At 49.1% G+C, this 27,473-nt stretch overlaps 2 protein-coding genes across 3 annotated transcripts; one reads left to right on the top strand and one right to left on the bottom strand.

The window, feature by feature from the left end:
* The first annotated feature begins 164 nt into the window (after nucleotides 1-164).
* On the top strand, nucleotides 165-12,990 carry VIPAS39 (VPS33B interacting protein, apical-basolateral polarity regulator, spe-39 homolog). 2 transcript variants are annotated; one of them, XM_086612778.1, is made up of 20 exons: nucleotides 165-221; nucleotides 343-435; nucleotides 929-1,028; nucleotides 2,305-2,448; nucleotides 3,439-3,477; nucleotides 3,820-3,884; nucleotides 5,120-5,176; nucleotides 6,116-6,208; nucleotides 6,885-6,918; nucleotides 7,365-7,467; nucleotides 7,556-7,583; nucleotides 7,769-7,842; nucleotides 8,396-8,471; nucleotides 8,765-8,899; nucleotides 9,432-9,473; nucleotides 9,884-9,973; nucleotides 10,366-10,452; nucleotides 10,998-11,087; nucleotides 11,405-11,509; nucleotides 11,787-12,990. In XM_086612778.1, exons 2-20 carry the CDS (start codon nucleotides 343-345, stop codon nucleotides 11,805-11,807), a joined length of 1,476 nt encoding a protein of 491 aa, XP_086468904.1. In that variant the 5' UTR covers nucleotides 165-221; the 3' UTR covers nucleotides 11,808-12,990. The 2 variants fall into 2 exon arrangements, with proteins under 2 accessions (XP_086468904.1, XP_086468905.1); XM_086612779.1 differs by lacking the exon at nucleotides 2,305-2,448.
* Nucleotides 12,991-23,464: 10,474 nt separating this feature from the next.
* Nucleotides 23,465-27,378, bottom strand: SAMD15 (sterile alpha motif domain containing 15). Its single transcript, XM_086613449.1, has 3 exons — nucleotides 27,226-27,378; nucleotides 26,973-27,071; nucleotides 23,465-24,543 (listed from the first exon to the last, which is right to left on the bottom strand). Exons 1-3 carry the CDS (start codon nucleotides 27,376-27,378, stop codon nucleotides 24,277-24,279), a joined length of 519 nt encoding a protein of 172 aa, XP_086469575.1. The 3' UTR covers nucleotides 23,465-24,276.
* Nucleotides 27,379-27,473: the final 95 nt, after the last annotated feature.

Here is a 27,473-nt window from a genome sequence, read left to right as displayed (position 1 = left end):
CGAACGCCGCGCGGCCCGCTGGCACTTGTAGTCCGGCCTCTGCGGGGCACGCCGGTACTCGTAGTGCCCGAGCGGGGAAACACCGCGCCGGGCTGCGGCGGGGAGACTACCCGTCCCGGCGTGCGTGCGCGGCAGCCGCCCTTCCTGCCATTCCTCCCCTCCCCTCCCCTCCCCTGCCCTGCCGGTGGCGGTGCCTGGCGCGGGAGAGGAGGCGCGGGGAGGTGAGAGACAGCGGGGGGCAGCGGAGCCGGGAGGCGGGATCGGGATCGGGACCAGGAGGCAGGGGCAGGGGCGGGACGGAGGTGGTGATTCTCCTCAGGCAGCCGCGCGTTGCCGTTGCAGATGAGCAGGGCGAGGGCGGACGAGGAGGAGTACTGGCACAGCTCCAAGTTCCGGGCCTTCACCTTCGACGACGAGGATGATGAGCTGTCGCAGGTACGGTCCGACCCCGCGTCTGCCGGGGCGCTGCGGCCTGGCGTGAGACCCCCTTCCCCCGAGCAGGCCTTCCCCGTGGCTGTCCCAGCCCAGGCCGCGGCCCTGCTCTTCGCCGAGGGTCCGCGCTTCGTGGGTGGGGTGGATGGTGACCTCCTGCCCTATGTGGAGGCCACCAAGGGCTCCTGTCTCGCCCTCCACGGTAGCTAATCAGAAGTCTCGTTAGGACCGTGGTTTCTCACCCGTGCTTCTAACTGCATCTCCTGCTGGTTGAGCTGTCAGTGTCTGTGTAGGTGTCGGTGGCCTTTGGATTCCAGGTGGTGAGGATGGGCTGTCTGTTGAACACCTACCGGTATAAAATACCTCCTCCAGCGGAGGCAGTGAAAGCTGAAGAAGGTATCGAAAGCCTTGAGGGAGATTTTTTGAAGGTAATAGGAAACAAAGTGCACTTTGCAGTACTGGTGGTCTTTATACAAGCTCTTTCTTTTGTTCTTAGCTAAAGGAATCCAAACGGGCAGTGAATAGCCTTCGGGATATTGTCGATGATGATGATGATGACCTTGAGAGGGTCAGCTGGAGTGGAGAACCTGTGGGAAGTAAGTGCAGAAGCACTGCAAGTTTTCCTTGAGACAGAGGGAGTTTAAAATTACCACTTGAGTCATGTCGTTTAGTCGAGGTCAGGAGTACTACCTGCTATCTAACCCTGCATATCTCATCTAATTCTAGTCTCCTCAGGTCACATTGTGAGCCACTTGATTTACCTGTGCAGGTCCACTGAAAAGAGAGCGAACAAAAGCCCAAATTACATAAAGAAGAGGAGTGCAGACAAGCAGAGGGAATTCACCATGTTGGGTTTCCCAATACGTAGCCCAGCTTAGAGCGGATATTTTGGAGGTTATGGCTTGATATTCATTATGCTCAGCTGACCTGCAGAGTTCTAGGTGATCGTTTCCTTCACGCTACTGCCTGAAATGGCACCATTTGAAGTTCTCTGTGCTTTGTCCCCACAGCACTTTAAGGAGATATTCCAAGGTTTAGTGTGTGTTTATAGACTGACTCTTATGCTTGAAGTTTGAAAGGGAATTGTAAGCATTAAGTAAATGTGTTTCTAGTGATGATGGGAGTGAGCTCATGATCCACGCACGATATTGTCTGCTGCACTTTGGAGTTCATGACCCACAAAATATATTGCGCTTGCTAGTCAGTGCCAAACAGTGAAAATTTACATTTGGATCACTCAGAGGACCTTCAAAGAGTCTGTTCTTCTTGCCCTCTGCTGTAGCTCCTCCCTCTGGTTCAGGCCATTTCTTTTCCTAACCAAGGTCTCTACCTATCAGCTTTTTTGCTCTATCACCCTGTCTTAAAATGTGTGTGTTGTGAAGCTGCTTGAGAAGAAGGGAAGACTGTGTCTCGAACAAGCAGGAGGGGGACGTGCATTGCTGCCAGCAGCATATGCACACTGATGGCTGTGTGTTCCAGTGTTCAGGGAGGTATGCTCTTATGATTGTGTAATTTGAGGTAAGCCAGGAATTCTCTGTCTTGCTCTGTACCTTTAGAGCAAGGATTATGCTTTACCCCATGCAACAACATATAAATGTGTGATCTATGCATTTTTTTATATAAGCCATAACCAGCTGTACAACATTGCTGAAATCAACCATTTCTGGAGGACAATGCACAACTGTTTAACAAGCAGTATTACACAAGACTGGAATTCTGTGCACTGCATTTGCTTAGTTCTGAGAGTCAAAGTTATAAGGATGTGCTAGTGCAGAATTGACCAGGACACACTTGCTAACGTTCCTACCATGCCATAGATCATTCTTTACAGGCTGTTTTTCTCTATTATAAATTACCTCTGTCTGCACATAGGTATCTCCTGGTCAATCAAAGAGACAGCCTCCAGCAGCACTAGCTCGCTGGAGGGCCAAGACTCCAGCCTACAGAAGGGCTCTTCCTCCTATGCTGCTTTTCCCAAACAAGTGTCCTCCTACTCCCTAAGCAGCCTATTCAAAGGTGAGGTTCCTCATATACAGTATGGACAAGTGGGTTTTCCCTCAAGAGTGTCAAGGGGCAATTATGTTATCTTATGTAAATGTTTTCTCTTAAGTGTATTGCAAAACAAGGAGGCTCTGATCCCTCCTCAGTGTGAGAGAGTATCTCTCATGGGTCAGAAATTGCAGACTGTCTTGTGCAGATCACATGCTTTTGTGGTATGAGAGGGCGCTTTGGAGATTATGGCTTCTTAAAAGCCAGGTTCCACAGAAAAGCAAGGTAGAGCACAGCACTGTACAGCAATCCGTTTGCGTGGTGGAAAAAAGCAGGCTACAAAGGGACTGACTTGACCCATGTGCCCCTCATTTGATCTTCAGTACTGTAGAGAAGACAGGTTGATTATCCTTTATTTGGAGCTCAGCTGGCTATTGTTGATGTTGTAGTTAGTTCAGCAAGCACATGGTACCAGCAGCGGTAGCATAGCTGTTTATGGGGGAAACTGTGCAGCCGGCCATGAGGAGACTTACGCAGCTTGCAACAGTTCAGCTCTGTTGTCTCACAGCCAGCCAACAAACCAGCTTTTACTTTGTCTCTCTTCTTCTGGGGTGTTTTTTTACTCTCAACTTTGATACTACAGTGATAATGAAAGGCTTCCAAATTGCAGTCCTGGTGAACGAAGCTGTCCATGTTGCCGTGGCCTAAGCAGTGCTGTGTGCTTGAGCCTCTGCTCTGCAAGTAGATAAGCGAATTCAGGTTCTCTACCCTCTCCTGGCCTCAGCAACAAGAGGGCAGTTAGGGCCAGGGTGTGATGCCACAGACAACTTCAAAGCATTAGACTGCAAGCAGGTGAGCCCCCGCTACGCCGGTGTAGTGTGAATCTCTCTACAGGGTGGCTTGTTCTACAGTGGCGTAGCTGCAGCGTGCTGTCTTGCAGTCTAGGCTTGTGTTCTTTCTGCAAGAGATGTTGCTGGTGAAGAGATGGTCTCTCATGAGTGTTCGTTTTGATTTCAGGACGAAACAAACTTCCAAGTTTCCAGTCCCTCTCAGATGGTAAGTTTTGAATCCCTGCTTCATTTTGGGAGGGGTACAGATTTATGGAAACCAAAGCATTTTCAAAAAAAGGGAAGTGTCATCTTCCTTATGTTGCAGAAAGGGAAACTGAATCATGGGTTGTCTGAAAGTCATTCAGCAAAGAAGCAAAAGAGTTGGCGTGATGGTTTGGAGTAATCTACTTAAGTACAACTAACAACTGTTGGGTTTAGAGCAATTTTGTATTGCCATTTGGTGCTTGAGATTGAGTCTTCTACCACAAAATCCAAGAAAAGGGCGGTTTTGGAAGTGGGTTTGAATCAGAATTTTGATGTGCTACTCAGCTATGCCTTTCCCTCTCAGCCCTCTCTGACACAGGAGTTAAAAACTACGCCCCAGAGCTGCGCAGGCCGAAAGCTGAGTACAAGGTGAGCAGCCTGTGTTTGTGGTGTGCTGAGAACACAGTACTGCCAAGAGAAATTCCTACTCTATTGATTTCATGGGAAGTGATTCATTGCTATTTCAGGCAGCAGAGGGCAATGCGGGGAATAGGACAGGGAACTGCAAAATGCAGCCTCACAGTAATCTAGATGTTCTCTGCTTTTGCTCAGAAGTAGGGAGCTTTCCTAGGGGTCTTAGTTACTCCTTCTCCTAATGAATGGCCTAACAGCCTATGTGAAAAGAATTTCTGAACGGTGCTTTGCCTGTAAGCTGCTTTCATGCTGGGTCAGATGAGTTGGCATCACGTGTGCTTTTTTAAGTTTTTAAATCTAAAAGCTTCTAAATTTCTTGGTTCATGAATCACTGGGACAGCACAGAGGGAGTTGCACAGAGGTGGAGTTCCAGTTGGCAGGAATGTTCTCCCAGATAGGCAGTGTTAGGTGTTGCAGAATCTAGTGGATTTTGGAACTGGGTGGATTCTTCCTGCTAGGTGGCAGAAGGCTGGATTACAACCACTGACTCGACTGCCTCACAAAGACTTAAATGCATTCGTGGAGTCTGAGTTCAGGAGTGGCTCAGGCCACCACCGCTTTTTATCCAGTGCTTCCAGATCGTAGTGTCTGCAGGCTGCAGGGGAAGACCTTTGGTCATTACAGTAGTGGTAGCATATTATCTTAAGATGATCTTGCTACAGGTTTCAGTGCTCTTGTCACATTGTACTAGTCCTGTGAAATTCTCCAGGCACTTCCCTGAGGCTGTTGTCCCTGCATTCTCCACAAGACTGTGGAAGGCTCACCAGCAGGAGTCTGTCTGATTTGTAACAAGAAACTGACTCCTTCCCTCTCAGTTTTGCACGTATTTTGTTCGTCCTTCTGAAAGCAACATTGAGGTTTAATTTGCAAGGAGGAAAACCTGTTGAAATGCACTTCTAATAAAGGATGTGATGATGGACCTTACTGAAGCAATAGAAAGACTCTGTGTTAACACCTGAGTCTTCAGCCTCCCTCTCCACCAGCATGTGAAGTCTGAGGGCCCAGCATCTGCACCTGAGCAGTGTAGGTACACATCCTACTAACAACCCCCTTGGGGCAGCTGAATGATAAGTCTGAGAAGCTACACATGGGCCATCACTCTGATCCAGCACAAGTGGAAATCAGCTTGGGGCCTGCTGGTGTAAACTGACCTCTTGAGGCTCAAGAGCTCTTTATTTTTCTTATGGCAGGATTACAGCAGTGATTGGAGCCCCAAAGATACAGTCAGGCGAATGCAGAGGGGCAAGGTAAGAACTTTCCACTTGAAACTGCTTGCAAGAGATGCAGGGGGTGTGATCCTAAACTGCTTTACACTTCCGTATGCTCCTGGCTGTTCTGGGAGCAGGGAGGGGATCCATGTTGCTTGCAACATCTAGCAGGAATGGTGCTCTGCCTGTCCGCTGCTTTGCCAGGTGGCAGTGCTGGGATCACACTAGCTCAGGAGCAGTAGGAGAAGTTCAGAGTTTTGTTGCATTGTTTACTTGAGTCGTGCCCTCAGCTAGGCTCTGACAGGAGATATTTATACTGCTGTGTCCCTGTCTACCCTTTCTGCTCCTTGGGGCTGGATTTATGGAAGAAATCTGAGGGTATAGGTCTTTACTTCCCTTCTTAGTTGGTGGCAAATGGAGGGAGGAAGACAGAAGCAATCATGGTTACACTGGAGCTGGAATCTTAGTCTCAGCTGCCTCAGTTTGCAGTGAACACACAGGGAGCTTGTGGTTTTACTCTGCATGTGTCTCCTCAAGGCTGAGGTGAACTAAAGACTGAGAGAGGCCGCAATTAGGAGATAAAAAGAAGAGAGGAAGAGTCTTACAACTCTACTTTTCTGGTCTCCTCTGTGGAAAGAGCCGTGCAGAATTCTCTCATCCTGTCAGGGCTGTTGGTTTGTGGTGTGCAGGGAAGTTTTGCCCTGTTACAAGGGTGTTTGTGCTGCATGTTCAATGTCTCCTGTCCTAGCCAGGGCAGTAATGAATAAGGGCTAACTCTGCAACCCCTGTGGACAGATTCCCAGGGATCGTGCAGCACACGATTTCAGCTAAATTAGAAGTTCTGCGCTGGTTGGGAGGGCAGTTACTCATGTTGCTGAAGGGCCCATGGAGGAAGAATGGGTAGCACCTTGGGGGGTTGGTTTAACTTGGGCATTGTCTGATGTCCCATGTGCCTACTTAAACCTCTTCTATCTCCAGGTCTGTTCTCTAGAGAGATTTCGCTCCCTGCAGGACAAGCTGGTGCTCTTGGATGAAGCTGTGGCAGGCCACGATGGGAATGTCATTACAGCTGTGAGTCCTAATGGCACCATATAGGGCTGGGACTTCCTTGGTGACCCCACAGAGGGTGCTTGTGTGAATGTAGTCAGTTGGCCACCTAAAATTGCAAGACGGGGGGTTATTTTTTACTTAAAACTAAGAAATTAATGAAAAGTGTCACAGCCTAAGACTGGGAAGTTCCATAGTCCTGCTGGGTTTCCTGCCGCTCTGCAGAATTCATGTCAGGTTAATAACAAAGAACCTGATCCTTCAGCCTTACAGATCTTTGCAGCAACTTCTTGAAGGCCAAGGTTTAATCTGCTCATTGAAGCATGGAAGATTTGAGGGGCCTCTCCAATTTATCTGGCTTCCAAAGCATCAGGCAGCAAATGGGACTGTGTCAGAGATTCCCTCATCCAGGTCTTTTAAGCCCTTGGATTTCTCATGGAAAGATTTTTCTGTGTAAATCTTGGTCTCACTTATGTAAGCTCCAGAGTAGGAGCTTAGGCAGGCATCTGGGCAGCTGTGGTCCTGGCTCACTCCTTGTCCTGTGTCCAGTGGGTAGCAGAATTTAGTTCAGTGCTTTAAGAGCTCTGTGTCTTCAGAGGCCCTTTGCAAAAGCTCCTCCAGGCCTTGACTGGTTTACTGTCTGTCTAATTCTGGTGAAGACTGATCAGATCATCTGAGAGCTGCCTCTCTGTGCACACAGGTCCTGATATTCCTGAAACGGACACTAAGGAGAGGTAAGTGTGACTGGGGCCAAGGTTTCTATAGTGTGTTTCAGTTAAAGGCAGAGGGGCTAGTTCTTTCACTGAGTGCAATTCACAAAGAGAGCATCTGGGGTATTGCTACTTCACTGAGCAGGAAGTGTTTTTGCAGCGAGTATAACATGGCGGGGGGGGTGGTGCCCACGAAGACCCTAGAAAGAAGCTTTAAGCAGTGGTAGGCGGTAGTGGTGATGGGGTGAGTGAAAATGAATCTGTAGGGTTGTACACTGCTGTGAATTCAGCTGGCAGCCTAGTGAATGGGCTCTTCTCCTGGGCTCTAGCCTCCAAGACTGTGCTTTCAGATGGGATAAGGTTGTTGAATCCTGCCAGTGGCTTGTGGCTCCATGCACTATGCTTAGGCCCCTCTGGCCTGGTAGTGCAAACTTACTTTACCCACCTGTACGTACCTCTCTCTCCTGTAGAGATCTTGTTTCGGGAGCTGGAGGTGCGGCAGGTGGCCTTGTGTCATCTGATCCATTTCCTCAAAGAGACGGGTGAGCAGAAGATGCTTCTGGATCTGCTCAGGTGAGACTCTTGCCAAGCCTTGTGCTGAGGCTGAGCATGATGCCAGAAACGTGCCTCCCAGTTAATGCTTGCTCATTCCCTTTTGCAGGTTCCTAGACAGGACTGAGGAAGTTGCTGTGAGTATTCCCAGGAGCAGAAGCTCCCTTTCCTCAGTGAAGAGGGAGTGTAGTGAGCAGGGGGAGGCTGGCTGCAGGGTGTCTGGTAGTCAGGCGAGAGCTTTACATCCCCATTTTGCCCTCTGGAGTCCTTTATCTCTGAAATCCATGAGAAAAGACTGTGCTTCTTTTCCCTCTCCCTCCAGCTGTCCCAGTACCGGGAGCATTTGAACATCCAGGATGTAGAAAAAAGGAGGGAATTTCTGAAAGGCTGCATAGGGTAAGAAAAAATGCAAGAAAGTGGGAAGGATGTGGGTGCTTCACAGAAGGTGGTAGTAAAGAAAATTAGACCTCTGTCCCAGTGCCACAGGTTATGTAGTTTGAGAGCTGATGTTGATTTTGCCTCAGTGGGAGCAAGGTGTTGTGGGTACAAGGTAGACCAGGGAGGAAGAATTTGTGGTGATCACTAGTCCAGCAGCTTTTGCTGCTTACCTGGGGGCAAAGATGCTTCAGGCACCATCTGATCATTGATCTTTAGGTTGTGAAGGATGAAAGCTTGGATGCCTGAGCAGTTGAGGAAATCGGTAGCATCAGCTTTACATTGTTCTTTGAGAGATGCCACATAATTTTTCCTTCTCTGGAGCCTGTCTAGGAGAGTGCCAGTTGAAGAGGGCAGCAGGGCAAAAGCTTGAGTACCTACTCAGGCTGGGGAGAATGGGAAGTGTTCCCCACATCTCTGTCTGTGCGGAGCATGTTTGGTAGAGAAGAGCATCCTTTGAAGTGTGCTGTGTTAAGAGCTACTGACAGTGTCTCCTTCCTCCTTGTGTGGCCAGGCTGCCGTTTTCAGCTGAGGATACCTCCCACATCCAAGACCATTATACCCTGTTGGAGCGGCAGATCATCATTGAGGTATGAAATCTTCCCTGCTGGTCAGGAGATGACTGGGACTAGCTGTGAGATCTCTATCTGTCCCTAACTCATACCACTTTGGGTTTAACCAGCCTGCCCTGGCTAGTGTAGTTCAACTGCTATCCAAGCTGCTACGCCAGGCACATGTGTGAAATACCAGACCTGAGACTTCATGGCACATTGAGGCTGTGCTTGTGCATTGCTACAACACTCTCCCCAGGTCCGTACCCTGCAGCTAGGTCAGGCAGTTGCCCTGGCTCATGTACACCTTTCTGTGTCTTCGTGTTCCGCAGGCCAATGATCGGCACTTGGAGACAGCTGGACAGTCAGAGATATTTCGGAAATATCCTCGCAAGGCTTCAATTCTCAACATGCCACTAGTGACCACCCTCTTCTATTCCTGTTTTTACCACTACACAGAGGCTGAGGTGAGGTTGACGTGGGAGAAGAGTTACATCTCATCCCTTTGGCCCTCAATCTGTAGGGTGGCTAAACTGGGGCATTTTAAGGAAAGAAGGGGAGGGACGTCATATTTCATCTCTCAGAGAGACCTAGAGGAACCCAGCTCCTCTTGTCCATCTGAGACCAGTTTGGAGTTTTCTTTTGTGCTTTAAGATGGGACATTCAATCTGGGACAGCCTGTCAGGAAGTTGCCTCCTAGAAATCACTGTCTTTTATTTCTGGCTCCAAGGAGACAGAATTGGCCCTTAATCCCATGAGGCTGAGGTGTGTGATGCTGGTCTTGGAAGTGCTGGACATGCATCAGTTGAGGATGTAGGAGAAACCAACTAGAGGGCTAATGGGGTGGGATAATTGCTCTCTTCTGCCAGCTGTTTCCTCCTGTGGCACTGACATGAGCAAAAAGCGGGGAGATCAACCCTGTGTGAGGCAAATGCCTTACAACAGGTTTCTGAACCTCTCCCGTGGCCTGCCCTGCACTGACTTGTCTGCTCTCTCTAGGGAACATTCAGCAGCCCGACCAACCTGAAGAAAACATTTAAGGTACGTGAGTCTCCTGCTGTTGTGGCAGCACTAGCTGAAAATGTGGGCAGCCAAATCGTATTTAGTGAGGGGGCTGGGTAGGAAAAGTTTGAGGGGCTCAGCACTGAGACTGGGGGCAGACATGGCGTCCTTGAGCAGGGCCATTCTGGAGGCTCAGAAAGGCAAGCGGGAGCCATGTAGAGGCTTTCACTGGGTGCACCCTGGCTGCAGCAGCACTTGCAAATCCCTACCTACTGCAAAAAATCATGCGTTTTGCAGTGCTGGCCCTGGCCTCAGGCAGCATCTCACCTCCTTGCCTGGCTCTTGGTGTGGATCCGGACAGGGCTGGGGGCGGATGCCATTCCTGTCCAACCCACACAGGTCTTCTGAGAGCTGTGCTGGTGCTCTGACTGCAGCTTTCTGCCTTGCAGATTCCTGATAAGCAGTATGTGCTGACTGCCCTGGCTGCCCGTGCCAAGCTGCGAGCCTGGGATGATGTGGATGCTCTCTTCACTACCAAGGTGAGCAGCAGAAAGCCTTGATGGAGACTCAATTCCAAGTGCTGGTATCTACTACTGATAGCTGGCTTGTTCTGGAGTTACTGGACAAACATTTTGTTTCAGCAGGGCCCAGCACCTCTGCTGCAGGGTGTTGCAATACATTCCTCCTCTCCCTGCCTAAGACCTCTGCTGGGCCTGACTTGGCTGCAGCAACAAGGTCAGAGAAAGGAGCTGCCCTCGTGCTCTGTTACCAAAGAGTTCGCAGCCAGCCTGCAGCCAGCCACTGCATGGTCTCTGCCAGTGGTGCATGTGGTGGCTGGTGGCATACATTGGCTGGCATTGGGGAAAAACATTTTCTTGTGGCTGGAGGGATTGCCCTTTAGGATTAACATTGGGCTCGGCTCTCATTTCAGAACTGGCTGGGGTACACCAAGAAGAAGGCACCTATTGGCTTCCACCGGGTGGTGGAGATCTTGCAGAGGAACAATGCTCCTGTGCAGGTGAACAAGGAACCACTGCTTATGTCCTTTGGCTCTTTGTTGGGATTTGGGATGTGAACGATTCCCCAGATGAGCTGCTTCTTAGCTGGGAGTGGGAGAACAGGTTGCCAAGCTGCTGGCTCTGCCAGGTGGGCGCAGCACTCAGCTGAGTGACCTATGCATCAACAGCAAGTATGGGTGGTAGTGAGAGCTGGGTCCTAGGTCTGACTGCAAGAGGGACAGCAGGCTTAGAGTTGTCTGGTGCTGTCTCCCCACAGTGCATTGCCACCTTTGTTTGCTGCATTAACTTTTCTTATGCTTAATCTGGCTGTCAATGGTTAACCCGATCCATAGGAACAAGGTAGCCTAGGACTCTGAGCTTTGTTGAGTGAAGCTTTACTGTCTCTGGAGTCCTGAAGAGTCTTGTCCTGGTCACTTGTTGTCTTAGGAGGGAAGGGGTCAAGTCTGTATGACCAGTGACCTCGAAAGGTTTTGTGACTGGGGTGAGAGGAGGAGGCAAGAGGTACCTCCAGAAGGGAGATGAGACACTCTTCCTTCCCTCGCAGGTGCTGCAGGAGTATGTGCGCCTGGTGGAGGATGTGGAGACACGATTGAACCTCGCCACCAAATACAAGTGCCATGATGTTGCCATTGAGGTTGGTCCCTGCTGTGCATGTGAAGAGATGGGACAAGAGCCTGCTTTTTCTCCCTAGTTTTCCCATGCTCTGCCATGTGCCACTGCTTTCGTGCCTGGTGGGGTTTGTTTATTCCTGTGGCCTGGGGGCAGTGATACGGTTCCCAGTGGAAGTCAAGTGAACCAGGAGAGTGGCTCCCAGTGTTTGTGCTGTGGAATTGTGCTGTGGTGGGAACTTGAGGGGGGATGGAAGAGTTGCCCTGCTCATCTACAGGGCACCATCTAACTGTGGAAGCATCCTCTTCACTCAGCTGGGTGCTGGTTTTGCTCTTTATCTAGACGTACAGGGATCTAAAGGATCGTATCCAGCTGACAGCATATAAATGCAAGGTGGAGCGAGGCTCTGCAGATGAAGAGAAGATAAACAGCATTCTCAGCAACATGGTAAGAAACGCCTACTTTTTCTTCCAGACGCTCATCAGAATCAGCTATAGATTAGGTGTAAGGCCATGGCTGTCCTATATATTTTTTATCCTGGGAATAGCTGGGGAGCTAATCCCATGTTTGGGGTTGCATTCAGTGTAAGAATGAAGGGTGAAACTGATAGAAATAGCACCCTCTGGCCATAGTTGTCCGTGTCAGGGATTGAGACTCACTGACTTGGCCCCTGAGGGATCTGTGTTCAGCACTGATGTTAGTCATGGCTCATTCTCTTTTCTAGCAAATCCGATGGAAGAACTGAGCACCTGTGAAGCAGCCTGCTTGGCCATTGCCTCACCAGTGAAAGAGGAAACTGCAAAACCCAGTCTAGTGCCAACAGAGTGACTCTGTTACTACTCATTGCATGATCAACGTTCGTCAGTGACAGTGCGTGCCCGTGGCTTGTGGGACAGTGGCATTCAGGCTGGTTGAAGGCAGCTGCTCTGATGTAGCCAGCGAAACCATGGTACTGATCCACCAGGGTTGATTCTTTTTGGAATCCAATTCACTTTGACTTGGCTGTAAGCCAGGCATCGCTTTTGTTTACGGAGGGAAGTTGCTGGGCGCAGCAAGGTCACGTTTGCTCTGAGTGGTGCCTGGGCTTATTTGCAGGAGGAACAGATCGATCACACTCGTGGGTCTCTCCACCAGAGTGCTGACCAGTCGCTGTAACCCTCAAGCTGGCTTGAGCATCGTGAGTCATGGCTGTGGCTGGAGTAAAGCCTACTGGACTGTGTTCTCCCTGCATCAAAGAGTGTTTTGGGGGAAAGGACCAGCTGCACCTTAAAGTTTTGGGTTGTTTTTTTTTTTGGTTTATTCTGGGTCACCCTAGGAAAAGAGGTGTTGTATGAACTTCTGCAGAGAGCCAGGGCAGCAGCCTCTGCCAGTATCCTTGTGCTGGCACCCTGCAGCTCTTGGAAGATCCCGTTGTCAGGGAAGAACAGGCACCTAGTGTGGAGCTGGTCAGAGCCCTGCTGGGTTGGATGGGGAGCAAGGAGGGACAAACCTGCAGGCACCAGCAGCTCTTTTCTCTGAAAGTGTTACACCAGGAAGGATTGAATTGCACTTTCTCAGAAACATAACTCCTCAGGCAACTGCTGGCTTCATCCTTCCAGACCTCACTTCAGTTCCTTAAATAAAGCTGTCTCTTTCTCTTTGGGCTTTTTACTTCCTTCCCACACTAAGCGCTTTGTCACTCTGTGTGCTAATCCTGAGCAATTTATCACACCTCCCACAAAGTGAGCGTGCAGGGACATGCTTCTCATGTCCTGAAAAGCACAATGCGTGTCACCGTGGAGTGACTTTGCTTGCAGCAGTACCTTATTTCACTCCCTCAATACCATCAGCACAGATGAATTCATTTTAATGTTATAGGAGAGTTTGCTGCCGCAGGAGTGGTCACACGAAGGAGAAGGTTATATGTAGCGATGTACTGGTCTGAGGGCAGGTTTGGGTTCTGGCCTCCCTGCTGCACTGTGCACTCTCAATTTTTTTTCTGTTCATGTTTGGGTTTTTTCCCTCCCATAATTGTTTTGGTTCGAAGGGACCTCTTCATCATTGAGACCAGTCCTGTTCAAGCAGGGTCACCTGGAACAGGCAGACCAGGACAGTGTCTATTTTGAGTTTTCAGTATCTCCACAGCTGGAGATGACTCAGCTTCTCTGGGCAACCTGTTCCTGAATTTGACCACTCTCACAGTAAAAAAGTGTTTGCTTGTCTTCAGATGGACTCTCACGTTTCAGTTTGTGCCCACTGCCTCTTGTTGTCACTGGACACCACTGAAACGAGTCTGGGTCCCTCTTCTTCGTTCCCTCTTATCAGATACTTACACACATTGATAAGATCCCACCTGAGCCTTCTCCAGGTTGAACAGTCTTAGGTCAGCCTCTCGTCATACGAGAGATGCTCTCTTAGTCATCTTAGTGGCCTTTTTCTGGGCTCTCTCCACTATGTCCACATCTCTTTTATACAGAGAACCCCAGAACTGGACACTGGCATTCTGGATTGAGAGAGGAAGGATCACCTTCCTTCACCTGCTGGCAGCATTCATCCTATGCAACCCCAGATGCTGTTGGCCAGGGAACGGTTTGCTCCCAGGCTTTTTCACATGCCCCAGGCCTTGACATTGCTTAGTTGTAGAAGTTGGAATGGTGTCACTGGTTGAGATTTATGTTAGGAAGCAACAGGAGAAGGTGAACATACCCTTGGAGGAATCTGATGAAGCCATAAAATAAATGTATTCTCCAAGCGTGGGTCCTGAATGCTCTTCTGGTGGTATCACAGAATCATAGAATAGTTTGAGTTGGAAGGGACCTTAAAGATCATCTAGTCCCAACCCCCCTGCCGTGGGCAAGGACACCTTCCACTAGATCAAGTTGCTCAAAGCCTCATCCAACCTGGCCTTGAACACCTCCAGGGATGGGGCATCTACAGCTCCTCAGAGCAACTTGTTCCAGTGCCTCACCACCTTCAAAGGGAAGAATTTCTTCCTTAGATCTAATCTAAATCTGCCCTCTTTCAGTTTAAAGCCATTTAAACCCCTTGTCCTGTCACTACACGCCCTTGTAAAAAGTCCCTCTCCAGCTTTCCTGTAGGCCCCCTTTAGGTACTGGAAAGCTGCTATAAGATCACCCCAGAGCGTTCTCTTCTCCAGACTGAACAGCCCCAACTCTCAGCCTGTCTTCATAGGAGAGATGCTCCAGCCCTCAGATCATCTTCGTGACCCTCCTCTGGACTCACTCCAACAGCTCCATGTCCTTCTTATGTTGGGGACCTCAGAGCTGAACACAGTATTCCAGGTGGGGTCTCATGCGAGCAGAGCAGAGGGGCAGAATCACCTCCCTCGACCTGCTGGCCACGCTTCTTCTGATGCAACCCAGGATACGGTTGGCTTTCTGGGCTGCCAGCACACATTGCCGGCTCATGTTGAGCTTCTCATCAAGCAGCACCCCTAAGTCTTTCTCCTCCGGGCTGGTCTCAATCCATTCTCCGCCCAGCTTGTGCTTGGGATTGACCAATGATACAGATGTGTAAGGAGATGTGTAAGTGCAGCAGCAGGGGAGCCATGATGTGGCTACGCCTACTGATCCCCTGACCTCAGTGTGCAGGATGTAATGCTTCTGACCTGTGGGTATGGGCACTGTCAGTGTCCCAAGCAAAGCAGGACCAATCGTAACAGAAAATGCTGATTTGCTCCATGGGATGGGTTTAGTGACTTAGCTGTTCCTCACACTCCAATACCAGAAGCTGGATACCAGCTTTGTGAGCACCTTCCAGAGCACCAGGCTGGTGTAAGTGTCTGATCAATTGTATGTAGTGCATCAGGGAACATTTGTCTACAAGGAAGCATTTGGGACCCCCAATGGTTATCCTTGGATTCCTCTGAGGCCACAGCTCACAGGCTACCCATGACTACCCTGTGTGGGCAGGAAGAGGAGGATTTCCAGGGAAATGTGTCCTATGGCTGGGGAGAATGGGGTTTATGTAAGTAGTAAACCTAAAATTACTGTAGAGCTGATGATTTTGGTTGGATTTGGTTTTTAGCAATGTGGCAGGCACTGGCCACGTGATGTGGATGATTTTGGGACAGCCTCAGTGGGACACAGGTTTCCTCTTTCATATCTGTCCTATGCCCTGTGTGCTTTTGGCATGTATTTGCTTTTAGGCAGCACAGTCCAGCTGGTCAAATAGATTGTGGATAGAATTTGCATGAAGGTAGAAAAATGACTTTTTTTTTTTTTTTTTTTATTCCTTTTGAAATTCAACCCATTTTCCCCCAGTGGAGAGGCCAACCTCCTCCTGGTTGAGAGCACTTTTTCCCCATGCATGTGTGTGGCAGGAGCTGGCATACAGACATGTTCAACCCCTGCCCTCCTAATTTTTTCATGCTGGCTGAGAGCTGCTGGCTCTCGCAATGGCACAGCCCTACCCAGCAGAAAAAAAACAGACACTGCTGCAATGAAGGTGGTGCTCCCCTATGACTGATTTCTGCTTTCTTCTGTGCTCCAGGGGATGCTGTGGTGGCTTTGGAAAAGTCCCCACTCCCAGCTTCCCCAGGTGAATGTGTGCGATTAACCGGTAACTGGGCACTCACCGTGGCAGCCGCAGTGCCCTGGCTGGGCACCCGCAAGGATCTGGGCTCGCTGCCCACGCGGGTAGGGCTGATGCCTGCCACACCATCGGGGGAAATGAACCAGGACAGAACCTGAGCAGGTGGGAACTTGGGGGCCTCATTCAGGCCACCCTCGTTCCTCGCACCGACTATGGTGTCATGGGCACTAGCAGGCTGCGGGTGGTGAATAGTGCAAGACAGGACTCTAGCCGCTTGCGATGGAACATAGGTTCATTTTTGTCCCTGCTGAGCCTGACTGAGAGCATTTCAGCCCAGTTGGTGCCTCTCATCCCATGGGAGTTGTGTCTGAGTTGGGTGAGCTGGAGAGAGCCTTAGTGAACTGGCCAGTTTTCACCTCTCTCCATCTTCAGTGCAGGTTTGTGATACACTGAAGCATGCTCCAGGTTCCATCAAGGGACACAAATAATTCGGACAGCTCAGCAGTGTTCTGCTCCAGCCAAGAGCGCTCTACATTTGCCTCACATCAGGCTAAATGGTGCACCAAGCTGTCCTCTGCTGAAGCAGGCAGAGCTGGGAGGTGCTGCTCTAACCACCTCTAAACCCCCAGCACCTTTGCTGGCTGAAACGCCATCTCCTTAGCAAAGGAGGGAACTCACTGCTCTGTTTTTTTAGAGCTTTCTGAGCTAGTTGCAGTCACTCTGTTGTTCTGATGGTTGCCTCATACCACTGAAAGCATCCCTGCAACTCTCTTCAAGCAATAAGGTAGGTCCTGGGCAGAGGTTCCCACGCGTGGATGCTGCTGAGTTGGCCATACCATGACACGGGGACTTCATAGCAAATACGTGCAGGGAGAAGGAGCTGAGAGGCTGCTTAGCTGGGGAGGGTAGGGGGCACAGTATCAACCTAGGAAAGCCAAGGGTGAATGAAAAAATAGCTTTGAACTGGAAAATGGAACCACTTGTTGAAGGTTTGATCTTCTCATTGCTTCCAGCCCAGAAGTGGCTCCAATGAAGTGTGTCCCAAGTGCTGTGCCAGCAGCTTGTAGATGGCTGGGCTTTAATCTCCAGCTGAGACTTGTGTAATAGAGAAACATAGCATCAGAGAAAGGGTGGGTTCAGACATCCACTGATGCATCTTGTGCTCGGTGGCTGCATTACATTTGAGGACCAGCCACTTTTCTAGGTCCCATGTTGGGAAGGAGAAGCCCTGAGAAGGACTGGGGTCTCACGCTGCAGGTACAACCCTGACAGGTGCTAGGATGGACTGTTATGCTGCACGGGTAGAGGTCTTGTTCCTCTTCTAAATCCTCGCTGCTGATGCTTGGTCCTTCTGGGCCAAGATGTGCCTCTCAGGCTGATGAAGCAGTAGAAGGTGAGGAGGCCCTGATGTATATGACAAAATGCTGCAAGGAGCTGTCAGTGAACATGTGTGCCCACGCCATCTTCTTCTGCAAACTTCTCCATGACCTCAGGTAAGGTGGAAGCGAGCTCCTCACTGTCAGTCAATGTGCTGACTGGGTGACATAGTCATGTCAGGGAGAAACCTTGACATGTCAAGCTCTTCTGAAACCACTGCATCAAACGTGACACAGGCACATCACTGGGCATTCTGGTGTTGGTCTAAACAGCATGAACGTCTCGCTGGGAGGACTGGTGAAGGTGGCTGGTCTCTGTAGAGAGTTTCTTGTGTGGCTCATATCAGCTCTGTATGAAATTAAGCATTATATAGGTATTCCAACACAATGCTACAGTTCGTTAGCTTTTTGTCTGGTTCTGCACAGTTAAAAACTCACCTACTGTTTATATCCACATTTGTCGTTTACTGAACATCTGCATTTGTATAAACTCACTGTCAGTTAGTCTTAAATCACTTGGAATAGTTTTCCTCTGAGAAAAGCAGTGAATGGAGATTGTCTCTAGCACCAAATCAGAGTTTTACCCCATACACCTTGTAGTGCCCAACCTTTGTGACTTGTTCCTGCCACCAGTCTGCGATTTATAATGAGCCAATCATCCTCCACTAGCATGTGCTGTCCCATGTCCCTTCTCAGCAGCAGCCTCTGCTGTCACTAGTCTATCCTCCTCATGCTGACTTGTCCCTGAGCTTGGCCATCATGTGGGTTGATGTGTCTGCCAGGTATCAGCTCTTAGTTGCTGAGCTGCTTTACAGTTAGTGGCCAGTTAGACTCAGCATGGGTGGTGTGGTTTGGGATGGGGATGCCATTCTCACTGGATCTAGCCCCAAGCCCCACGGACACTGTGCATGCCAGGCTGCAGCCATCAGCCTCTGCCTCTTTGGCAATCCCATTGGAGAGCAGGGGCATGAATTGGGCTGGATGCAAGGAGTGTGGGGGTGGGATGTGCTGTCTGGACACACGGCATGGGACCCTTCCTGGAAGGGTAGAGCCACACGCGGTCTGGAGAAACCATGGTTCATGATAGGCTGATGCCAGCTTCTCTTTTTCTGCAGGCAAAGTGGGACTGAGAACGGTTTGTTGACGTCCTTGAGGGACAGCCACAGCCTGAAGGTTGGGTTAGTCAGCAGAGGCCACCTTGGGAAGCAGCTGGCCCAAGCGCTGAGCTTGTTTCCATGCCCCAGTATCCAGGCACCCTGAGAGCCTGGGTAAGCACTCCCCAGCCTGGACCTGGAAGTGCACTTATGTGGACTTTTAACTGCACTTTTTTCATAGCACTTCAGGGAGAACTCACTAAGTAATGTTTTTCTGCCAAAAATACTGAAGGTATGGAAACTCCATTTCGTTTTTATTGGGAAACAGAGGATGCTGTTGTAGAAAAAAATCTTTATTTGGTTGCAAAGCCACTGTTCACCAAACATTAATTTAGTTGTTTGCTTTCCTTTGTCAGTCTCATCCAAATGTGGTGGACACATTAACTCTGTTCTTTGAACACTGGCTACTTCAAGGCTCATTTTAGTTTAGTCCTGCCCATTTTTGTGGCTCTTCAAAATTGTCCTTGTCATTTGCCAAGAGCCTGATCAGTGACTGAGACTCCAGGTTGTTAAATATTCACCTAGCAGAGAAAACATCTCCCTAAATGAGTGGCAGTGCTGAAACGGAGACATCCCTCTACTTGTTTCATGGTTTCAGGGTCAGTTGTAGCATCCAAGCTTCTTGCTGGGGTCAGAATGCCCAGCCAGGAGAGGAGATCAGCCTGCAGCATTACAACAACTGTTTGCATAGAAACTGTCAACTGCCCCGTAAACTCTTACATAAAATGAGACAAGTGGGGATAACGGTCCTCCAAGGAGATACTTGGAACAATAAAATCCTATTTCTAATCATCTTGGAGCAGAGAGGAAGCAGGGATTATTAAATGGCTTTTTATAGTTCTTGAAAACTAGCCAGAGCCCAAGGCTCGGCTGTTTCAGTTAAAGGCTTTAAATCAGCCTGCATGAACGGGGGCCAGGCAGCTGAGCTCTCCGCATGTTTATTCCTGGCAGAGAGGCTGCCTGTTCCCTTTGCCATGTAGGAATGGTGATGGGCAGCAGCCAAAGTTCTTCTGTGCCTCTTTGGGCAGGCAGTCAGCGATCCTAGCCTGGGAGCAGTGGTTTGTGTTTCATCTGGACATGGCAGAGCACAGGTAGCCGCACTGCCAGTGCCCGGGGGTGCTGGTCAGTCACCTGTGCTGGGTCTGTGGGCTCTTGATTCCCTTTATCCTTGCTTATCGCAGCAGACCTGCAGAAGCAGGGGCTCACGCGCTTTTATGACAACACTGAGCTGGTGGCCTGAGCGGACATTACATATTCCTCTGCTGCCTCCCGTCGCACGTGCCATCCATCTGCTCTGTCGTGCCACCTGCCATCCAGAAACCCCGAGTTGTGTACAGCCTTGCCGCCGCCGTCCCTCTCCTCAGGTAAAGTGGATCACGTCATTTCAGAGTCTGGGCGTGCTGCTGCCATTTGGGACCTGAGGGGGCAAGCCCTGCGCGCGTGCTCTGGCCAAGCTACTGCTCCTCACAATTTTATTACGAAACATCTTTGCAGACCTTGTCATGTTTGGTCACTTCCCCAAGTCCCCAACTGCTGGAGTCACAGGAACACTTTAGAGTTTCAGCTTTCTGTTTGTCTAGAGGAAGTTGTAGACTTTGCGGCTAAGGAGTCAAGGGAGCTCCAGATCAAACACAAAGCTGGCACTGAAACCCCGCTCCTGGCAGGGCCTCAGATTATTGCTGCAAGATAACCTGTTGTGAGGCAGCACAGGAAACAAGGTGCAAAGCAGCAGCCTGCAGTCTCCACGGTCGAAAAGCAAGCCTGGTGCGTCGTGTTTCACTTGAAGCTGCTGCCGTAGCTCTCCCGAGGGCTCGGAGTGCAGGAGTATGACCTGTTCCCCCTGCTCCTGACCCTTGGGAAGGGCACAGCCCCTGCAGCCAGGCCAGTCCTGCCCTTCTGCTGAGGTGATCAGTGAGGGGCCAAACGTGACACTGCTCTTCATGCTACAGGTGAGGCTGTTTACTAGTAAAAGGTTTGCTGATCTTGCAAAGGATAACTGCTTCCTCCTCCTTATCAGCTAAACCTAGTTTCTCCCTGTCAGCTAAACCTGGGTGATGCTGGCTGTTGATTGCAGGGCTGAGGGAGAGCAGACAAGTAGTAAGGATCCAGCTGGAGAGGGGAGAGGAGAGGGAAGGTGGGAAGAGAGGGGAGAGGAGGGGAAGGGAGGCCTTGCTTGAGGGAATCTGGCTGCAGTGGAGAGAGACCTGGAGCTTGACACGTTCCCATTCCACTGCAGTTGTGATATGACTTATGTGCACTGGGGGAGAAAGTGCAAGGGATGATTTGATGATTTTTACACACCCTCTCCCTGCCCTCCTTTTTTTTTTAAACAGACCACTACATGACAAAATTAACAATCCTACTGCAACCATCTCTCCATTGGCAGTGTTAAGGTCCACAGATCAACTTTAACACAAGGCAGTGAGGGTCCATCAAATAGGAAGAACCTTTCTAGCTGGTTAAGATGGCTATTGGAAAGAAGTCGTTATAAGAAACTTTAATGGGATGAATCCCAGCAACTGTTGACTCAGCCATGGATGGTGCAGTGGGATATTTCTTGCGGTTTCTTCCGAGCTTCTCTCACGCAGGACCTGAAAAATCCCATGATCGCACCCTTGCTGTGCGGCCAGCGCCGGCTCCGGGCACTGGCTCTGCCTCAGTGCAGTTCGGGCTCTCCCTCTCCCTCTCCGTCTCCCTCTCGCTCTCATTTCGGCTGCCTCCGCTTTCAGGTTGAAGCAGCCTCGCTGCTGCAGTGCCATCGTGAGGCCGCAGTACCCGAGCTCTGGCCAGGAGCCCATCGATGAGTTGGGGGGCGAAGGGGACAGACCCCCTCGGTGCTGCGAGAGCCTAGTGCTGTGCAGGGAACGTCTCCCCGCAGTTCCCGAGGTAAAAGCTCTCTTTTTGCTCGAACCTGGTAGCAGTTCTGAGGAGCCGTGCTCGGTGGTTCCCCTGCTTGTACAACTCAAGGCTGGGTCAGGGGTGGCAATAATTTTGTTAGGAGCACAGCGCGGGGACAAAACCCTCACAGAGAAATTCAGCCACTTGACAGCTAAACCTGGAGCGGAAATAGCGTGCGTGCAAGGGAGTAGTCGTGCACAGGAAGCGGATGGGCAAAGTGAGGTGGTATGTGTTTCCTTCACCAGTTTCTCAGATTAGTGCCCCCAGGGATCACTCTTTCTTTGAGGAGCACAGCTTTGCATGGACCTGCCACCAGTTTCTAAACAGCTACCATTTCCCTTCGTGAAACAATAGTAGCTCTGAGGCTAAATCAGTGAGCAGGAGCTGAGATATACTTTCTGAGCAAGAACATGGTCCAAAATCTTTTTCCCTTCTCTCAGGCACAGCTTGTTTCCATGGATGTCCTGTTCCTATTGCCAGCTGCTACCTCTGTCCATCACAATTTCATTGTACACTTCTGCATGCTCTTCTAGTTCTTGCGTTGCTGAATGCTCTTAAAGCAGCTTCCATGCTCGTCATGCCATGATGGCTGAATGGAATATGACTTTACATGCAGCCTGTAAAGGACTCCTGTTTGCTCGATGAGAATGAGCTGCAGAAAATACAAGATATACTAGACTTCTTACTATTAATTTCAGCTCCCTCACCTAAAATGATCCTAGATCAGAGGTTTCAAATAAAGCAGCTCTGACTGATTGCCAATGCAATTCTTCACAGGAGTGGGAGATGATGATATCTCTTCCCACCTGTGTGCACACTGGTAATTGACATCAGATTTTGTTTGTCCTGCAGGGAAAATGGGAGTCAATGCTGAATGGCTGGTGGCCGTTTTCTACGCAGCCCTGAGCAGAGCCTGCCTCATCAGAAGGCACTGAAATTACTCAACAACCTCTGTTTTCCTGAATGCTGCCCCATCTGTGCAGAGCAGAAAATTTCCTGCCCACAGTTTCTGTACAAGAGTTTTGTCAGCAAAGCTTTTGCCTCTTCGGTGACTCAAGAGGAGTAAGTAAAGGGTTGAATGCTGAGGTACTGCTTGTCCAGGCGTCCACTTCGCTCTGGAACTTGCCTTATCCCACAGCCGAAGCATGGGCTGTCTTGTTGGGCTGAAAGGTGCTGAACTGTGTGTTGTGTTTAGGACCACATACCTGCCAGGGAAGATTGCCTTAGATAATGTATTAGCAATAAAACACCTGGACTATCATCACTGAGTTATTTTGCCTTGGTTCCTGTTTGCCTACTTATCAGGGTCATCTGAAGGCACTGATCAGGACTGGGGCACTGGCTACACAAAAAAAGAATTCCTATGGGAATGTCTAGAGAGGACAGTTCTTATTACCAATGAACTTATGGTAGTTTATGCACTAGACTATTGAGGATGTTAAGCCAGGGGGACACTGCTTGAGGGAAAGGACTCCTGCTTGTACAGGATTGTTCTGGAGCTGTTAGGCCCAGTTTTGCTCCACATGGCAGACTAATGCTTGGAACACTCTATATTCAAGTCTACGAGTCTGCTTGTTTCTCAAAGACCCAAGAAAGAGCCTTGTAGTCAGACTGTTATTTCCCATAAATGTTTCCACTTGTTGTCTCTTCCCAGAACTTTCCCCTGGTTTGATCTGACAGCTGCATAACTGAGAGTCTCCCTTTAGCCAGCTGCTAGAAGAGTGAGATTGTCCAGTGCCATCTTGCTCTACTATACCAGGCATCCTTTGGAGACTGGCCTACAAAGCAATGTGGGCTGATCAGCATCAAGACATCTCTTACCTCAGCTGTAGTGGAGTCTGGGTGACATTGGATGACAAACCTCCATTCTCCACAGCTGCTTCCAACATTTTCTCAGAAATTCCAGAGGAAACTACTGACTACGATTCAAAATCCTCATAGACTATAATGAAGCCCGTGGCAGAATGCTTTGCTGAGATCTCATCCCAGCCCCCTCACAGGACTGAGGGGTGCAAACACCAGCACTGTTCACTCTTGGACTCTTTAAAATATTGCAGCCAATAACCCTATGTACACATTTGCTTCTACAAGTTTCACTCTCTGGACTGCTCAGCAAACTTGCTTCTCCCTGGCTGCCTGAGTCTTGCTTTATTTTGGTCTAAATTTGCTTATTATATAGTCATCTTGGCTTATGAACAGCTTCAGTTTCACTGGGTTTCTGTCGCAGTTTCAATAGAAAACTGAATTACAAAACTAAATTACAGTTACTTTGTAGTGGCTACAGCTTTGGTGAAAATAACAAAATAGGATTGGGCCCAGGGTTTGTTTTTTTTTTTCCCGTTTTTGGTGGTGTTTTTTTTCCCCGTGGGGGATCTCAAAGAAGCTGTTGATGCCAGACAAAATAGTAATGATTTAGTCAGGAGCACTCTTTCTGTTGAGCCAGGCTTTAATCAGCACTAATTAATACTTCCTTGCTGGTGATAATGCACCCCACCCCTACCACCACCACAGACTGTGTGATACTTCTTTCAAGGAAAAAGGAGGTAACTGGATATTCTGTTCAAATCCACCCAGGACAAAACATTTTTTGTTCCCTAAATTCTCTAGTTCAGCTTACAGTATTCTCTTTTACTTCCTGCCATCATCTATCATGTGTTTCAGTACTGTTTACTATGATAAACCACTGCCTGGTTTTGCCTCACAGGAAATCATTTCTGTGGAGAGGCCAGGGATTAGTTGCGCGTGTTGTAACTAGGCACCTTGCTTAATTATGATCATGGACAGCAGCTGGCACCACACCTGTGTACCAGTTATTGTGTGTATGCCATTTATCTTACATTTGGGCTTTACAGTGAGCCCAGTCTGCAGACACTAAAGCCTGGAAGAAATCTATTCACCTGCGCTGCAGGGAAGTTGTTATCAATCATTTGTAATTAAAATATGTCTGTGATTGTTTTTTGCTCTTTTTAATCGACTGTGAAGCAGAAGTGAAAGACAGACACTGATACAGTCTGATTTATAGCTTATGCTTCACTTAGTTCCTAGAAGCAAATGAAGGATTGCAGAAAAAAGCCAATGTAGGGATGTGTTGATTATCATCAAATGGCTAAGAGCTGCAACGGCCTTTTCTATACCTGGAAGAAGGCAGAATTCGGAACTGCATCTCTTTGGACAAACTGCAATGAAAGAAGGGTATATTCTGCTGTCCCTGATGGTCTTCTTACAAAAGTAGGTGCAATGTGAGTGTGACTCTCTAGTCTTGCCTCTGGGTGCCCTGCAATACAGGGAGAGCATTTGCTTCTGTTCCAGTCTGGGTTTGTTGCAAGGGAGGAACTGTAGCATAGGGCTCCAGTCCTGCTTCTTGGATAAACTGTGAGAAAGTGAGGGCATCTGCTTTCTTTCCTGAACGGGACTTTCGCTCCAGGAAGAGACCCATGTTGTCTCTGTATGGGAGGGCAATGGATCTGTCGAAGAGAGGCTCCTCAATCTGCAGCAACTCTCGCACATGTTGTGAAATCTCCTGAAATACAAGACAAAACACCAGAAATTCTCATTTCACAGGGCAACAGCTAATACCATTCATTCTGTGTCAGAGCAGCAGGAAAAATAGCTGATTTTGTGAATTTTGGAACAGTTTCACACTTAAAGTTGCAACTTGAGAGGGATCTCAACCCATGAGCCCTGTGTGACATTGTGAAAGCAGAGCAGACCGCTCATTCTCCAGATTTACTGTGGGGGATGGCATCACATCTGGTCTCTTAGTGGCACAAATAGCTCTGCTTTCCTCTTTGCACTTGCAGAACAAACAAGTTCTGGGTGAATGAGCTGGCGTCTATTCTGCTTAATGCAAAAACATTGCTGTTTGCTAAGTTGTATTGTCAACAACAGAGTCTATACACAGAAGAGATGCAAAAACTAATTAAGCAAATAAGCCATATTGCGCTTTAAGAAAATGATGAGTGACTGGCTGGCTGAGCCAGCTGGACCTGGAACTGTCAGTGAACAGAGCCTTGCCATTATTTTTGAAGTCACCTCTGAGAACGTAACCTTCTGATTTGACTGAAGTTTGAAGTACAATTCACAAAGTTTTACTGATCTTTCACAGCGTTTGCTCAAAACCTTCCCTCAACTTTGGCTTCACTCTGAAGAGCAGTACCTTACTTCGTGTGGTATCAAAAGAACACTGAACTAGTATCTTCAGTGGTTTTGATATTTAAAATACCAGTACAGTGGAATTAAATCTAGCAGTACCTGCACTTGTCCATGCTGATCAGCTTGCACGTAATTCAGTGTATAGTTCTCTACCAAACTGCCATTTTCCCTAAATTGCAAAAAGTTTCTATCTGAGCTGATGCTATCGCATTTATTTCTATGGTAACTATCTCAGTTTCAACTATTGACAGCTTTTCATTGATATTTCTTGTTGAGAAGCTGATGTGCCCACCATTATGGCCTTAACTTTGCACTCCTCTAGTACACGCTTCCTGAAAGACCCAAAGGGCCACATCCTGCTCAGAGCTCTGCATGCTTGGATTCTATCGGAGCCAAGTTCTCTAAAACACAAATAACTAGCAGAAGGGGGCATGATCTTCAAGAACATCTAAGTTTCACTGAAATCTATAAGATGTTCCCAATTCACTTGCAAGTTTTGGAAAACATTACCCAGACAGTCTTGTTTCCAAGCTTGCTGCAGTGTGCTGGCTATCGCTTATCATAGCCCTGAGGAATTTCAGTTTCTACAGGAGGAAGAATGGGTTACAGTTGATGTCTCTAACCCATGGCTTACTGTGTCTCAGCAGTTAAAATACCATTATACATAATCCCTGTATCCCAAAGTGAGGGTGAGGCTTACAAAGCCTATAAAATTCTCGCTACCTTTGGTAAGTGTAAATGACTATAAAGGTTGTATCTGCTTGTACTAGAAATACTCTTGAAGGGCTGCTGTCTGAAAAACTACGAGTTGTAATTTGATGCCTTCTGCAGCCAACAGGCAAAGTTGTGGCACTAGTCAATGTTTTTGGTGGCATGTTTTGTTTCAAACAAACAGTTAAGATTGTGCAGCCAGACAGAACTGTGGTGAAATTGCTTTTTGGTGCTCTAAAATAAAACAAACAATGTTCATACTCTAGTCATTGGAGCATAAAGATTTTTCTTTCTTCCTGGTTATTTGAACTTCTACCTTGTGTCCCCTGGGGAAAGCAACTTTAAATCATGATGAAAAACACATGATTTGGCTCTGTAAATGCAGCCCCAAGTCCCTCTGGGGTTTCCATTAGGGAGGGGAAGGAGGGTAATGAAATTTAACTCAACTTGCTTCTTTTCTGAACCTTCAGGAAGCTTTGGAAGGGTACTTTTTGTACCCTGAACTCCAGTCTAGTTAGCTTAACCATCAGTGTTTGTTAAAGAAAAGATGTAGGTTTGAAAGGAAAATGACCAGACAATTACTTGTTTGAAAATGAGGAAGAGAGAGATGCTGTTTGTGTTCAGCAAAGTGTAAAACAAGGAAGTAATAATGAGTTGCCTTTCCGCTGCTTGATAATGGTGGCTCAATTCCTGCAGGTTAAATCTGACCGGATTTTTAGAAGTTCTAAGTTCAGTAAGTGGAAAATTACTGAAAAGAAATTCTGAGGGATATCTAAAAGAGATGCATGCATTTTGCTAAGCAATTTCATGGAGCAACATAGGCTTAAAGAAAGGCTAAGCACTTCTGATGCACTTATGGTGTCGCAAAGAGGAAGCCTGCAACCTCCAGTCGACTAAGGATTTATACCTGAAAAGGCTCAAGAAATAGAACTGCTCGGCTGAACCAATTTGGTTGCCCAGTTTCAGGCCCAGTCATCCAGCAGTCTGCCTGGGCACACAGGCTATAGCTTAGCTTCCTTGCAAGCAGGAAGGGTCAGAGCCGGGAGGGGCTGAGCAGGGAGCTCCGGGACCCGCAGCCGGCCGCACCTGCATATGGCCAAAGTCCGTGACGCCCATGGCGGGCAGGCTGGAGCAGTTCACGAGGATGAGGCGCCGGCCGGTGATGCCGTTGGCCCTGAAGCATTCCTGGGCAAGGAAGCGGAGGGGAAGGCGGGTGGGCCGCGGGTCGCTCTCGGCCACTACCGCCCCCGCCTCGCCGCTCACACACAATCACACACACACAGAATTCAGGGTCGTCGGTGAGGGCGGGGGCCTCCCGCCCGGGCATGCAGCCCCGCACCTCGTACTGAGGGAAGCCGAGCTGCACGACCCACTCAGCCACCTCCGCCGCGCTCCACGCCAGGAAGGGGCAAGCGACCCTGGGCTTCCCCGCGCCCTCGGGCTCCGGCCCCTCGGCCGCCTCCGCCCCAGCGGGCCCCGGGCGCGGCTGCATCGGCGTCGTCCCCAGGCCGCCACGGTAACGCGTCCCTCCTGACCTTCGTTCCCATGGCAACCACCACTTCCTGGAGGTGCACCTCCTTTTCCCTT

Source organism: Tauraco erythrolophus, chromosome 6, assembly GCF_009769465.1.
Source record: "Tauraco erythrolophus isolate bTauEry1 chromosome 6, bTauEry1.pri, whole genome shotgun sequence".
Classification (NCBI taxonomy): domain Eukaryota; kingdom Metazoa; phylum Chordata; class Aves; order Musophagiformes; family Musophagidae; genus Tauraco; species Tauraco erythrolophus.
This window is presented reverse-complemented; position numbering and strand designations above follow the sequence as displayed.

Excerpts from the sequence above, each read along its gene's own strand:
- SAMD15 (XM_086613449.1), bottom strand. The coding sequence starts at position 27,378 with ATGCAGCCGCGCCCGGGGCCCGCTGGGGCGGAGGCGGCCGAGGGGCCG. Across the intron at positions 27,072-27,225 it reads TCGGCTTCCCTCAGTACGAG|GAATGCTTCAGGGCCAACGG; the intron begins GTGCGGGGCTGC and ends TTCCTTGCCCAG. Across the intron at positions 24,544-26,972 it reads CGGACTTTGGCCATATGCAG|GAGATTTCACAACATGTGCG; the intron begins GTGCGGCCGGCT and ends CTTGTATTTCAG.
- VIPAS39 (XM_086612778.1), top strand. The coding sequence starts at position 343 with ATGAGCAGGGCGAGGGCGGACGAGGAGGAGTACTGGCACAGCTCCAAG. Across the intron at positions 2,449-3,438 it reads CCTAAGCAGCCTATTCAAAG|GACGAAACAAACTTCCAAGT; the intron begins GTGAGGTTCCTC and ends TTTTGATTTCAG. Across the intron at positions 8,900-9,431 it reads ACCACTACACAGAGGCTGAG|GGAACATTCAGCAGCCCGAC; the intron begins GTGAGGTTGACG and ends TGCTCTCTCTAG.